A 15,317-nucleotide genomic window follows, 5' to 3' on the forward strand; every position below is an offset into this window, starting at 1 on the left:
TTGTGTTTACCTAGGAAGAGTTGGAAAAGTCCCACATGTGACTTATTGTGATCTGGTCACCCTTTGTGCATGTCTGTTATGGCTACTCAGCAGCCATACCTTACAGGGAATTAAAAAATCTTTTAAATTTGTTATTGTTGCAATTCATCTCTTGATGAAACCCAGTATCTGTAGTGCACGGCCTCCTCACACACACACTTAAAGTTTTTGAAGAAACTACAAAAAAAAGTCCAGTTCATCAGCGGTTTGATACTCTAAAGATTTATTTCAGTCCTTCATGTTGGAGTCCCAGATGTTGACACATGGCAGTATTGCATTTTTAAAAGTGTTATGTGGACTCCGCTGCTTCTTCTGACACATTTAAACGTGTCAGGCTGTCACGAGGAATGGTGTAATCAGACAGGTTGGGATGTCCGGACACCACACAGCAGCTCAGGGCACTGCGGAAAATCCCCATGTGACGCGCTTTAAACCACCGGTTGGTTAAAGTGTCGTAGTACTCAACGTTGAAAGTGGTGGCGAAGCCATTGAAGCCCCCGACAGCAAAGAGGCGATCATTGATTACCGCAATGCCAAAGTTGCTGCGGCGGGTCAACATAGAGGACACGAGGTTCCACGTATTGGTTTGCGGGTTGTAAGCCTCAGCGGTGCGCAGACGGTTGTTTCCATCGAAGCCACCAACCTAAAAGTAAATGCATGGGTGAAATGATTGTGAAGTATTTATGTTTTCAGTTGTCTTCACAGCTCTTTTGCCTTTAGTTTAAAAAGGAGCATTGCGTTTCAGTCCTTTCTTCCTATAATAGATTAAAGTATCCCTGACAGGCGTTGGGGCCTAAAAGCCTGTTCAAAGACCCCGAGGTCAGCACCAGGATAAGGTCACTGCATTCTGCTGATAATAATTTTTTCATTTTTGAATAGAGACAGTGTGAATAGAAAATAAATCTTCAAGAGTAGCTAGCTAAATAAAGAAGTATGTCTCCGAAGGTGAGACTACACAATCTTTGCTTTTTACCAAAGGGTGTAGCTGCAAATCAAATATATCAGTGGGTTTAAGGCAACTAGCAAGACAAATTTACAGCTAAAATACCTACTGTCCACAGAGAATGAGTGCTAATCACTTTGCTTATTTTTCAAAAGGTGTTGGAGGATAATTTTGAAATCGTCTCTAACATATTTCCCCTAGTGGAATGATGAGGAAATGTGAAATCATCAGTGAAATCATCAACATTTTGGGAATGGGGCACATTCACATCATGAAATGAAAAAATACATGGAGCAGAAACATCACTAATCAGTTAAATTAATGAGTGAGAATGCGTTCTCTGAACCTGTGGTCAGGATATGAATCTGATTATTGATAAATACAAAACAAAGTTAGCAAAATTCTTTGTCAGCCAAATCTGTCAGCCTTCATGATGAAGACACATTACAGATGTGATTTGTATGATACGTGAGTGTCAGCACTACTTTGTGGTCTTACTGCAAAGACATGATCCGCATATGCAATGACACCTATCCCACTGCGGCGGCTGTTCATGGGACTGATCATCGTCCACTGGTCGGTCTCTGGGTTGTAACATTCAGCTGTCTGCAGACACTCGTTCCCATTGAATCCACCACAAATGTAAATCTGAAGACAAAATAAAACTGACATTAAGTATTTTTACATTTCTTAGATTTCGTTTGGAAACAATGTTGCCTGTAAGTGAAATGTTTCCACATCATTTGTGAAGTAAAACTAATATTCAGTACTTTAGTGTCCAACTAAAAAATACAGCAATTGTTTCAAGGAGAAAGAATTATAATACTTTGTTAACACCAACCCATATGAAGGACATTCATTAAAATATTTCACTTAAAAAATAAATAAATAAATATGTATATATATATATATATATATATATATATATATATATATATATATATATATATATATATATATATATATATATATATTAGTATATTTTTCAACTTTTTAAACTATACTTTTCTGAGTTCATGTTTTTCACTAGTTGCATGCTATTATATTCTGTGAACTTCAAAGCTTTTTCAAAAGCCTTTTCTTTTACATGATCAACATAACAATGAACACTATTAATTCTTCTGATACAGACTGACATTTAGACATTTAGTCCCTGCCTTTCACAATAAAAAAAGCTAATTCTTTTAATTACTTTTGTTTTCCTTATCATCACTATTACAGGCTTACAGGTAGTTTTACAGGTGTAGTTTGGTTCAATTTAGGCCTTCATCACTCTAGCTTAGAAACCAGTTTGTGACCTATCTTGCACCTCGCTTCACTGTGAAAAATGTGTATTCCCTGACTGGTTGGCAAGTGGTAGCTGGAGGTTGATGGGTGCCACTAGTGTGAAATTGTAACATAGAAGGTGTTGCACCACAAACCTCCTTGTGTTTGCTTTGGTCATTAGCAGACTGTTGAGCACACCAGAGGTTTGCATGGAATACTCTGACTTGTCTGCAAACACTCACAAACTATTTGTAGAAGTCAGTGTCTTTCATACAACCACTCCCTAACCAGCCGAGGAATACATATTTTTCACTAGCAACTGGTTGTAACCAAAAGGTTGCTGACAGGTCTCTAGGCCTGTGTGCCTGAGACCCTACTCTATTTCTCTCCTGCTCTTTTACTTTACCCACCTGGCTGTGAAGTGTTGTGCAGCTGGCATCGCTCCTCTCTTCATGCATGGATGCAATAAGACTCCACTGGTTGATTTCAGGTTGATAGCGCTCTGCACTGCTGAGTCGTACATGCCCGTCGTAGCCTCCCATGGCATAGATGAACCCATTCAACACAGTCACGCTCACATAGCAGCGGCGGCAGTACATGGGTGCCACCTCATTCCAGGTGTGAGTGGTGAGGTCAAACCTACGGACGCTGTTGAAATGCTCCACCCCATCGAAGCCACCAATGGAGTAGACGTACCCGTTGAGGAAGGCGGCTCCATGATAGGCACGAGGGCGCTCCAGGTTGTTTGTTACGTTGACCCAGCATTCAGCCCGGTAATTGTAGGCCTCGATGGCGTTAGTTGGACCACGGCCACTCCATCCCCCAATGGCCAGCAGGACGGAATGAGGCAGGCGGGGACGAGCAAAACGGGGACAGAGGCGAAACACATAGGGTCTGTTGGTCATATTTTGTGTCAACATAATGGCACCTTTTATCCTGGACAGACGGTCAGAATTGGTCCGCACCAACTCATTGATTCGTACCTTTAGGTAGTCTAAAGTCATCAGTCCCAGTCGGACCTACAGAGAGATGACAGAAGAGAATAGGACTTAGACAATGGAAACATTAAATTTGAACTATATCAGTTTTAGTAAACTCAAGCTTCTTTAGGATAATGCTTGTAATGTTGTTTAATTTTCTTATTGCTAGCAAGAGGAGACCAACGTGAGACACCATTAGCCTTTTTTCGACATAGACAAAAGTTCTTTGTACACTTCTAATGAAGATAAATTTTAAATCTAATGTGTTAAGTTTAACTTTAAATAAAAAACAAATGACATAAACTAAAATAAAGGAACACAAACGGGGAGAATGGTTGTACTTGTTACGGACAGTTTTTAGTCATAGGCCTAGCAGCTAAACTAAATAAATGTAATTTATTCTATAATATGTGTGTAGCTATCTCATACGGTTTTAATGATCTTGAAGAGGATTGCTTAAATGTGGTTTGGCTACAGCTGAAAAGAGCAACATCTCAAGATATTAAAGCATCCTTATACCCAGATCGATTGACTCAATCTATGACATAAATGCTGAAGATTTAAGTCCAAACTAAATGTAGTAATGGAAGTTTATACACCTTAGACAACAGAGCGATGAGGTGTTGTTCCCGTTCTGCAGGTTCATGCCTAATCCACTTTATAAGTGCTCCATACGCAGTGTTCTCACACTGTACATTGAGGTCATCTCTTTCAAGAATATCACCAAGTTCCTCCACAGTTAGCTGCAGGAACTCCTCCTGAAGAACCACCTGCTCAAAGTTACTGATGATGTAGTGGTAGGCCTTGGCACGTAGTTCGGGTGATAAGTGTACTTTTGTGAACTGCCAAATGCCAACACAGTTCTCTGCGCAGAGTTGTTCCCCGAGGAAGTCACTGCAGATTTTTACAATGTCCATTACATTGATTTGTTCTGCTGCCATGAGAAGTTCCACTGCGTTTTCCTCCGTTACGGAAACACTGCCAGTGTATGCAAAGTCAATGATGAGTGCCATCATCTCAGGAGACAAGCCAGGTATGTTGAAGACCTGTTTGTCTGGGTCGCTCGAGGTGGTGAAGAGAGCTCTGAGGGTAGAGATGGAGACAGAGCAGAGAATTTTAAAAGGCGTGGAAGCAACAAGATAATAAACCATGTCATGCACAAGTAGGATAAATATATAAAATCAATTGACTGGAATGGAAATGATCACCTAATAGCATGTGTTACTATGTGATTATTGTGATAGTCTTGTGATGTCTAGTCCATATTGCCGTAGAGGATATACTCCAAATTCGAGTTTGTGCATGTTTAATGAGCTTGAGTGTTGGATTGATTACACTGGCAGTATGTATATGAAGCTATTGTCGAACAAAATGCAGTGACAGAGCCTCCACCATGTTTTACAGCTGATTCTAGGCACTCATGTTGTACCTCTATGACAAATATTAAATTCAACTCCATAAGACCTGTTTCCACTGATCTTCAGTCTAGTTATTGTGTATTTTGGCATATCTCAGCTTGTTTCCTTTCCTTATGGAAGTTCTAGTGCATTTTGCTCAATTACAGTCCCTGTTTCCCTTCCATAACCATTCCTGGCTTAAATGACTTAACAAACAAATAAACAAATGAACAAAAACAAAACAAAACAAAAGTATTGCTCTGAAAAGGGTCAGGTACAAGGACTGGACCAAAAAAGGGTGAAAAATGTCCAAACAAAACCTTAAAAGTCTTATCCTTCGAGAACTATTCCTCAAGTGTACTTTTAAAAAAAAACATCTAATTTGAAGCAAAACATAAAGACATGAGGGGCAACTCTAAACGTTTGCACAGCATATAACTGCATAATAGCGTTCAACCTTTTTAGTATTAGTAACTCTGGTGTATTTTACTGTGTGGATAACACTGGATACGATATTGGTGTAATTTAATAAAACACATAAATTAAACTTCAGCTCAACACAGTCTGAGTTTAATTCATGCAATCACCAAGTGCTTCACAGTGTCTTTTAAATGGCACATTTACTGAACTGGAATCTGGAGCTGTGTGAAGGTAAAAATGAAATCTGCACTGCTGGCAAATGTTTGCGTTATGTTTTGGGTATATCTGTCAGTTGACTGTGACAAAGTCTTTTTATCACAAAAGCTCCATGATTCCTTTTTGTTGGCACTTTTTCACAAACTAAGACCATAAATTACATTTTTCTGGGGTATAAATCGTCATCATTCCTCCCCATTATCAGGTAAGCAACTCACCTGAAGTACGGGGTGCAGTTACACAGGATTATCTTGTGGACCGGAAATTCAACATCCTCCACTTTGATGATTGCATCACAAAATTTCCCCTCAAAACGGAGTTCATTATACACCAAGCTCGACTTGTATGGAGGCTGTTCTTCCCTCATCTTGAGTTTTGTGACTGCTTTTCTTAGTTTTTTTTGTCTGAAGTTTGTCTTACAATCCAATACAGTTTGTCTTAAAGTGTTCTGAGCACCACATCAAACCTAACTGTGAGATTATGGAATGGCATCAAAATGACTTGGCAACAGTTGCCCCATAGAATTGTTTTGAAATGTAAATCTACATTTTTTTTTAAATGAACCTTTCATTGCTTAAAAGCTTTGTTTTGATTTGGTTTTAATGTATTGCAAACGAGCCTCACAGATAGCACACAGCATTTTGTATGTTTGCTTCACAGAGGTCAACTTATGGACTACAATATCATATTTAGCTCATATTTAGCTTTTATGCATGCAAGCTCATTGCCACACTTTTTCGTGTACATTTCATTATTGCCCCTGTACTTTCCCTACTACACAAGCCAAAATATTTGTTATTGAAAAAAAAAGGCTAAAAATACATGGCAGTGCCAAACACAGATATTACATAGCATGATTCATGGCTAAACTGTTTTCTTGGATTGTATTAGACTTTTATCCAGGTGGAAAAATGGGCCCCTTCACTCTAGTAGCAAAACACAAACAAATAAACAAACAAAACACAGGTTTGTGTTCTAAATAAATTTTATAGACCAACACTATAATATATGTACTGTATATATAGAACAAGACTGTTATAATGATGGATTTGACAGTGTTACCTTAGACAGATGCAACCAGTCACCTGTCTGAGCACAGACTGCACACGCGTGCCAGATCTGTTGTCGAACAATCACTCAAAGATATAATATATAAGACTAAAAGCAGGTTGGATGTGACAAGCCTGGTTTGATGTAGATGTAGCAGTGTGTATGAAAACATCATCCTAAAATTAGAAAATTATAATGGGAAGCGTTTGATTTAGAGTTTTTAAAAATGAAGTGGAGCAGCAGGAACAATCCCAGGACAGCCTTCTGCTTGCAATAAGAAAAATGTAAGAAATGTTTACAGTAAATTCATAAATCAGTCAATTCAGCATCAGAATAAAGATTAGACCACCATGGAGGGAAGTTGTTCCTATTTACATCTTTGCAGATATATGATATATACTGTATATATGACGGTATTTTTTGAACACATAAAGTAAGTACAAAAGGAGAGATATTGGTCAAAGAGCTAATGTAGTCACTTTCATTTTTAACTGTTGACACTGTTGGCTTAGTGTAATCTAGATCATCCAGTCTCTGTTTTTCTCTTTGAATGTGTGCTAACCGTGTATGTTGCAGAGGTACGCAAATCTATCTTCTGCTCCATCCATGGCCCAGCCACTTGATTAGCGCCTTCAGTATGGTCGTGCCCCTTTGGCTTGACCTTCCTGAGCGCTCCACTGGTGGTCGCGCCCTGACAGGAGCGACTTTGCTTAATAAGATTAACTGCGATTGGATGTTTGTGTAAGCTCCCCTGCCTATGAAATATCTTTTCCTTCCCTTTGGTGCAAGGACAGTTTTTTCCTATATTACAATGAATCCAGCAGGTAGATCTTCATAACTGAGTACATTTTTAATAAACCCATCCTTCTATGGTGTTAATTTGTAAAGTGTGATTTTAATTAGACATGCGCCCTTCTGATATTTGGATTGGAAATCGCTCAGGTCAATCCACTGTATGACTCAGTCAACGGTTAAGTCCATTCAGATTGGTCTTCAATGTTTATTGTAGGATGGGACAATAGTAGGTAGTAGCAGAGCTAATGTAGAAGAAGCTAACAGTTTGAATGTATTTCATGCTGTTATTTCAACAGCTTCTATTTGAATGTTCGCAAACATTTTTTCATTAACTGCAAACAATGGTCAAAGTGATCTGATTTGAGTGCAAAGATCAGACAAGTTATTAAACTTTATGTAACCCATTGTCAGCTGCACACAGGTTTGTGTGAGGAAAAAAAGAGCACAGTCACAAGACTATTGTGCAAACTGCAAACTTACGCCAGTTACAATAATTGGCGTAAGTTTGCAGAATAATGACTCTCACAAATAAATTGGATAAGTAGCACTACCAGTAAATTACTTATTTTTTCAATGCATTTACCCTGAGGCTTTTTTCTTTAATTATTTCACTGAAAAATCCACAAAAAATTGAGTTACTTTATATTCTTGGATGTATTTATTTGTTACATTTAAATTTTACAATATTGGGAACACTGTTTAAGTGGTGTCTGATGCTTCCTTACACTTAAAAGAATAATTCCCAGTTCCTTCCTCACAGGGAGAAATGCTGATTATAAAGTTGCATTGGTATTCGATCAGTATTCAGGATCAGTCAAGGTGTTCGAGTTCGATTGCTGGATCTGTTATTGTTTGTTTCATTCATTTTTTAAGGTGTCTTGTTTGTGATTTAGTGTTACAGATTTTGATTGTGTATTCGAAGGATAGCTGCTTCAGGTATATTCATTTTTTAATACTCTAAAATTATACAACCAAACAGTCTGTGATATGTTAACACACAATATGATGCAAAGGTCAGAGTCTTTGTCAGCAGCTAAGGTCACATCTCTGGAGAGATGTTTTCCAACTAGACAGAGTGAACAATACCTCTTCAGGGGCATGTAATCGTGACTCACTGCTGTGTGTGGATGCTGGCCTCACTTGCATGTAAATGTGAACGCCTCTGTCACCCTCGCTGACAATCTGATTCAGCAAGATATCTAGACTGAGTGTGGGATGATGCAGTCAAATCTGCATGTAAGAATCATAGCTAGGTTTTCCATTTGTTTTATTTGAGTGAATATACAGTATAAGTAAAACTTTACACACATTTTTCATAAATGAACACGCAAGGTTGCACAAACTGCAAATGGCTGGCCTGGATTTTAAAGACTCTACAGAAAGTAAAACTCTTAAACAGAGCTGTTTCTATTTTTTTTTTAAATCAAGCTGTTTAAACTAAAGTAATATAACAGACAAAAAGTGGCAGCAGGATTTGATTTTTCCCTGCTATAGCTGCAAGTTCACTAATTAATGTACATAAATTCATCTAAATAAAGGGATGCCACTTCTCTTTTCCCACTAACTTCCCTTGGACATGAATAAGCTATATATAGAGTGAAGCTGAAACATGCTGTCTGTCTGTCTGAATGGATGTGCAGAGAAACTCACAGAGGGTTAACCACTGTGACTGTTAGACTATGATTCACACTCTGATGGGTTAAGGACCTACATGCAACAGAGCAGAATTCTCCTCAGGGCTAGAGACACCCACAGTGCACAAATTGCTAATGTATTTGTATGCATTTGTTCATTGTTGTACATGTTTATTTCATTGAACATTTGCATGTGTCACATTGGTTAAAATCCAGTTTGATGAGATTCTTTCCACTGGTCTTTCTGGTAAATCCTCATTCAGTCATATGTATAACATGCACAAACACACACACACACACACACACACACACACACACACACACACACACACACACACACACACACACACACACACACACACACACACACACACACACACACACACAGAGAGAGAGAGAGAGAGATTCCCACAGTGAATCAGAAAGCAAGGTTATAATGTTATATTGTAGCTTCATTCTTTTCTGGTGATCACACAGTATGGTTCTCCCTGTAGTGATGAGCTCATGTGATTTACCTGTACATTAGACCAGCTTTCAGCAGTAGCCTTTAAAATCGCTGCAGCCTTAAAGGGCAGTTATAACATATCGACTGCCTGGTAAAATCTCCTGGGACACTCACAGAGACAATGTCTTTCCATCTGATTGCATTGATTTCCTCTTTTTTTTCCCTTTGTGATCTAGGAATCCTTTGTTGTTCCGCACTATCAGAGAAGAGCTTCACAGATAGTTACGTACAAGAGGGAGACCTAATGATGGACAATAGATCTAATAATATATGCTGTGCTCTCCCTGCCAAGGCCAACTAGGGTGTTTGGTCATTTTAAAGAAAGATATTCAGACCTGCATACGTTGTTCCTTTGCTCACCTCACCTTGATAAATAAATAAAAGGAAAAAACAATAAAAGTCGAATCTGTGAAGAAGAGAAATAAATGGTAAAAATAATGTTAGAGAATATATAAAAAGAAAGGAAGCGAAAGAAAAGAGGAGAGCAAAAAAAAAGATGGTGAATGAGCTGAGAGAGCCAGGAGGAGTAATTGTTATTTATGGTCGCCATGCAGCCCACATATCCATTAGGAGTACCATAACAAATGGATGGTCCCTGGCAGTGACACTCAGCTTGAGCTTGGGCTGATTGAGCTGTGATCACTCCACCCCGCCGCTGCCAACTTTGAAACACTAACCTTTGCAGATGACATCTAAATGCACCCGTAAATTCAGACCCACGGTGAGAGCTTCCCTGTCACACCTTTCTTTCTTTCCTTTCTTTTCATCTTCCTTAGTGATTGTCTGTTTCTGTCTGTTTCTGTGTCTTTTTTGTCAACACTTGGTGCACTTTTAAAGTTTTGGACATGGTCTGTAAGGATTAGTGTCTGTCTCCACTTAAGTGTGCACTGTCAAAATATAAGGTGTGGCTCTCCACTAACTATATTCTTTTTCTTCCTGTCAAGGTGCTGAAACTGTGGATTACCATTTTTCTCTTTACTTTAATGACTCTACATAATACTCAAGGTCAAGCATCATCCACTCCATGTACATCACTTAGACAAGATGACTATAATTATCAGCTTGCATGGCAACTGGTAACCTATATTTACACTCATTACCTGTCTGGCAAAAGTTAGATAAGCCCATAAACAGTGTAATATGCTACATGTGAGCATTTTGGAGTGCACTTGTTTCATAATTTCTCTATGTGTTATAAAGTCACAGCGAAAGTTATTTATCTTATAGAGATTAACATCAATGAAATTATTGTACCAGTGTATACGTACGATACATGCAGTATATTTATTGTAGATAATTCTGCATCTGATGGCACCATCGACTGATGGTTGAATAATAGTTACTCAAAACTAAGTAATTGCTTTTGAGTAATGTAATCTTTAACCTATTACAGATTACTTTTACTTAAGAAACAGAAGCCAAGAGAAGAAAGTAATTTGTTACACTATTCATTACCTCAGTGGCATCCGGTGACTTTTGCAGAAAGACGAGCAAAGATGATTACCAGCCCTCCACCCGCTCACTCCATCCCCTACCACCAACAAAAATATCTTCCTCCTCCATTATTTACCTATTAAACAACATAAACATATTATATGCAGATGTTCTCATAGAAGAAAGTGCTGGTTTTATCTGTTTTATTTGTGCAGACATGGTCAGAGCTGCTGTCACATTATCATAGTTTTTCTTACTAATATACACAGATTTTGGCAAAGGTGATTCGCAAACCTAAGCTCATCTGTTACGATGCTAAATACTGAAGCTTATTTTGTTGCTAATTCTAGCCATGTTTCCATATGAAGTGCAGGTTGTAAATGATCTCAGAGCAGTGATGGCTGAGCCAGCAGCAGCTTGCCCCAAACGCTGCTCTCACATCATTTCATGTCAAAGACTAGCGGTTTATCCACAGTGCAAACCACCAAAAAAGGCTGCTGGCCTCTCAGCTTGCCCAGATCTGCCCAAGAACAGTGAGAGCTGAAGATTGTTTTGTGTTCTGTAGCATGACCTCTCGCCTGATTAGTAACAATTAGCAATATAAATCTTATATGTAAACAAATCCCCATCCTAATGAAGACTTATAGACAGTGTTTACATACCTCCAGTCTTTCTTTTAGTGTTTAAGTATGAACATAAAACTGACAGCACAAAGCAAAATTGAAAACCATCCCTGATAGATTTCAGATTCATTGCCACTGAGGTTCTGTCATAGAAGCAGCTGCAGATAGAAATGGAGGCTGCAATGGTGCAAGCCTGACTGATCATCGCTACTTTTGTTATCTGTTGAAGATCAATCCCTGGCTGCTTGGCTGGGGTTGGCAGGCATTCAGCTTAAACCTCCCCGTTTGTTAGCTTTGTGTGAGCATGCTGTACGTGCAGATGCTTGCAAAGAGCTGCAGTTTGGCTAGTAGGATAATGTTGTTTCTGTCTTCTCTGTCTGTCTGCTTCTGCATGGAGTTTGCACTTTACCATCACACTGTTTGTCTTTTGTACAATAAAAATAAGCATGATTCATATCCCCACTTCTCAAATGTTGTAGACCATCATTTTTCTTCTACCTGCACAGGAACTGAAGTCATCTGATTGTAGCAGCACGTGTGCAGGAAGTAAAAACATGTTTGAATTTCTTTGTCTTTTTATATAATATTAAATATTATATGAAATTTGTAATATGTATAATGCAAGTAACAACATGATTACAAGTGATATTTAATATAGCAACGTGTTAGCAAACAATGTAAAATGATTACAGTAATGATGCGATTACTGTAACTTTCTGTCTGATTGAAGGTAATTAGTTATCAAAAAAAAGTACCCACAGAAAAATGCACAGAAGCATAGTTAAGTCTTAGTTGCTCTACAAGTTTTCAACATACCATGAAAATGTTGTTATGTATCTTTTGCCAGCAACTACAACCAGCTTCACTGTTAAATTAAAAGGACACTGGCAGGATTGGATACATCAAATTTGCTGTTCAATCAGTGCAAATGTTGCAAGAGGATATTGTATTTACACTTAAAACTTTATGTCCTGTGCAGCTGAGAAATTCAAGCATGTCAAATATTTTGAGCACACGACGTTCTCCTGGCTCCCTCTAGATTTGGACATAAATGTCAAGGACTGTCTTTCATTCTGTTCAGTGGCATTCGGTGACAGAGGTGTGTGAGAGGAGAGAGCTGCCACCTGCTCTGGTCTGTATGCCTCTTGTTTTATTTGTGTAATATGTGTTTTGGCCTTGGTCCAGACCAGGAAAGAGCAGCAATAATAAGATTATGAATGAGGCCAAACTTCATCACCTGTCTGCTGCAGTGGCAAGGCAGATAAATTGATGAAGTGATATATGGTTTGACATGACTTTGGGGGCATGGTTGTATTAAAATTATATTATTCCAGTTTGTTAGTGAGATGAAAGCAAATTGTGAATAGCGATGCTATTTTGTTTCAGCTACAAGAAGTGTGTGTGTGTGTGTGTGTGTGCTAGTTGGTGTGTACACGCACTTGTGAAAGACATAAGTAGAGAGTGGAAATCTGTGTATTGTGTAAATTATTTTGTCTTGAAAACAACATCATTTTTTGTCAGAGGAACAGTAGATGACACATGTACAGTGATATGTTCTAGAGAACAGAACTTTTTTATCTGTTCCATGGAAGGTCTTATTTGCTCTTTGAGCAAGAACCAAAATCATTTACTCTAGTAAACACATTGCTAACTTCCAAGAGTTAAAAACCCTCTTTTTAAGTAATACTGTTTTATAAGTTTTTCAGGTGGAAAAGTTGCAGCAATTATCACTTTAGCTGCATGGCCAGAAAATTTGCCAGTATTTGTCTTTTTTTAGTCTTGTAGTCTACAGGACCTTTTTCTCTCAGGTCTGAAAACAAAATCAAATAATCTGCTAATAAGAAAATATGCACTTACAAAACCAAGGCACAGTGTGATATATCTTATTTTATAAAAGCTCTTTTGTTAGGGGAATTGGGGAGTACCCTGCCAGACTGTGTAGTCAGTGAAGTAACTATGTGACTGATTTATATATTTTTAATAGTTTCACAAATATCACGTAAAATCTTCAAGTTAGAGCTTTAAAATAGCTTTTTTTCATTAAATCTCTGTTGCATGTGTCTGGATGTATCTCTTCCCTGTCGGTGTGCACCTTCCAGTGGCTTAGCTTGACTCAATACTGTAAGTAAATACAATGACCTGCCAAAAACAATTACCTGATTTTAAGATCCCACTCATTCGCAGAGCTGACTTTGCCTTTGAGGAGAAAAGAAGCTGACATTTGAATTTGCATCTGAGCAGGGTTCCTTACTGGTTGAGTGGAGGATACAGCAATTTCTATCCGCTGTCAGAGTGAGGTTGTGTTTATGTGTGTGTCAGGACCGATTGGGGCATTGTGGCTCTGAAGAATGCACAATGTTTCCTCTATTTAAGAGTTGGACTGGATGGCTTAGCCGGAAGAAGAGAGTGAATAGATATAATAGGAGTGGAAAGGTGGGAAAGAGAAAAACTACTGAAAAAACCAGGACAAATGTTAGCATTTAGAGAGTTAGAGACACAAACACAAAACGGGGAGATTAGCTAATTAGAAGAATGTTTTTCACCAACAAAAGTTCTCATTTCTGAATGTCATGTCCTCTCTTTTCATCCACAAAAATTAAATCAGATATTAAATCAGGTCTTTTCTATTCTATTCGGTTCTTTTCTATGGAGTTTTACTTATGTAGTGCCAAAGAAAGAAAGAAAGCACCTCAAGGCGCTTTAAACTGTACAATAATTCAAAAAACTGTAACAACCAGGGATCATTTCTATTTTCACTTGGCAACAAGAGAAGTTTCACTTGAGTCCATCTTCTTCTGTTGTGTTAAGATGAGATTCCCTGAATTGCCTCAATACTATACTTTATATTAATAAGTGTCACATAATTATATAGTGTAGTATTGAATGGACGCGGCCCTGATAATAAAGGCATTAGAATACGTGTCCTTTACTGGTAGAATGTTGGAGACTCTCACCCACGTGAGAAGAGAAGTGTTGATATTTAACAGTTGTGATGAAAAATTTACATGACGTAAAAGACTCGAGCACAATACTGTTGAAAACTGACAAAGCAGTTTCTGTGTAACAGGGCGGGAATGTATAATTTCTTTCCTTTCCTTTCTCTCTCTTTTTTTTGAAAGTGTTGTTGATTAATTGCTAATTCAGCAAGACAGTATGTTTTGACCCTCACCATCACCTCAGTGGCCAGACTAATCTTGCTTGCCCTTAATCACATTTCTACCTCGAAACACCATATTCTTTTCTTTTGGTCATTCATTTTGTAAGAGTTCACTCTCGCCCACCGGAGCAAAAATCAATACAGTCCAAGCTGAGCTCAGTGGGTGGACAGAAAATGGCTGTTTCTGGCTCTTTTTTTGCTGATGATGTTATAAAAAAGAATCAGTTCTGTAGTCAAACTGAATGGAAAATTCAACTTTTTATTCATCTTTTCAAAAAGTTTTACTGGCTTGGAGTAAAAATCCATCTAATCTGCACCACAGACAAAATCAGAAATATAACAAGAAAAGAAGAAATCTAGTTAGTGAAATGAAATGCACAGTTCTCACATTGTGTACCTGTCAAGTCATGCTCTGTCTAGCAGTATTAACTGCAGAAACGTACAGAACACATTCAGAACGTTCTGAAAACAGGAGGCATGCTGCTGCAGATGAAAAATGACTCTTTAAAGTACTAAGGTATCTATAATTTTCATCAAACTACCAATTGCGTGTTGAAATTTAGCTATACAATGTTCACTGAAACATGTTCACATTACTAAAATCTGACTGAAGTTTATTAGTGATTGTGTTGTGTTGTAATGAGAACTGACTGTGGGCTGGAGATAACAAGAAGGAAGATCAGGACACCACGTCTTAGAAACAAAGGAACAAAGCACACAAAGTGTGTGTGTGTGTGTGTGTGTGTGCGTGCGTGCGTGCGTGCGTGCGTGCGTGCGTGCGTGCGTGCGTGTGTGTGTGTGTTTGTTAGCAGACCACAAATAAAATTAAATGTCCAACTAATTATTCTAACAGAGAAA

The 15,317-nt window shown here is 38.2% G+C and overlaps 1 protein-coding gene across 1 annotated transcript; it reads right to left on the minus strand.

The window, feature by feature from the left end:
* Positions 1–328: 328 nt before the first annotated feature.
* LOC134629805 (kelch-like protein 10) lies at positions 329–5,595 on the minus strand. The gene is made up of 5 exons (XM_063477319.1): positions 5,480–5,595; positions 3,828–4,311; positions 2,659–3,267; positions 1,481–1,630; positions 329–682 (listed from the first exon to the last, which is right to left on the minus strand). Exons 2-5 carry the CDS (start codon positions 4,242–4,244, stop codon positions 329–331), a joined length of 1,530 nt encoding a protein of 509 aa, XP_063333389.1. The 5' UTR covers positions 4,245–4,311; positions 5,480–5,595.
* Between the last annotated feature and the right edge of the window lie 9,722 nt (positions 5,596–15,317).

Source organism: Pelmatolapia mariae, linkage group LG6 (genome assembly GCF_036321145.2).
Source record: "Pelmatolapia mariae isolate MD_Pm_ZW linkage group LG6, Pm_UMD_F_2, whole genome shotgun sequence".
Lineage (NCBI taxonomy): Eukaryota > Metazoa > Chordata > Actinopteri > Cichliformes > Cichlidae > Pelmatolapia > Pelmatolapia mariae.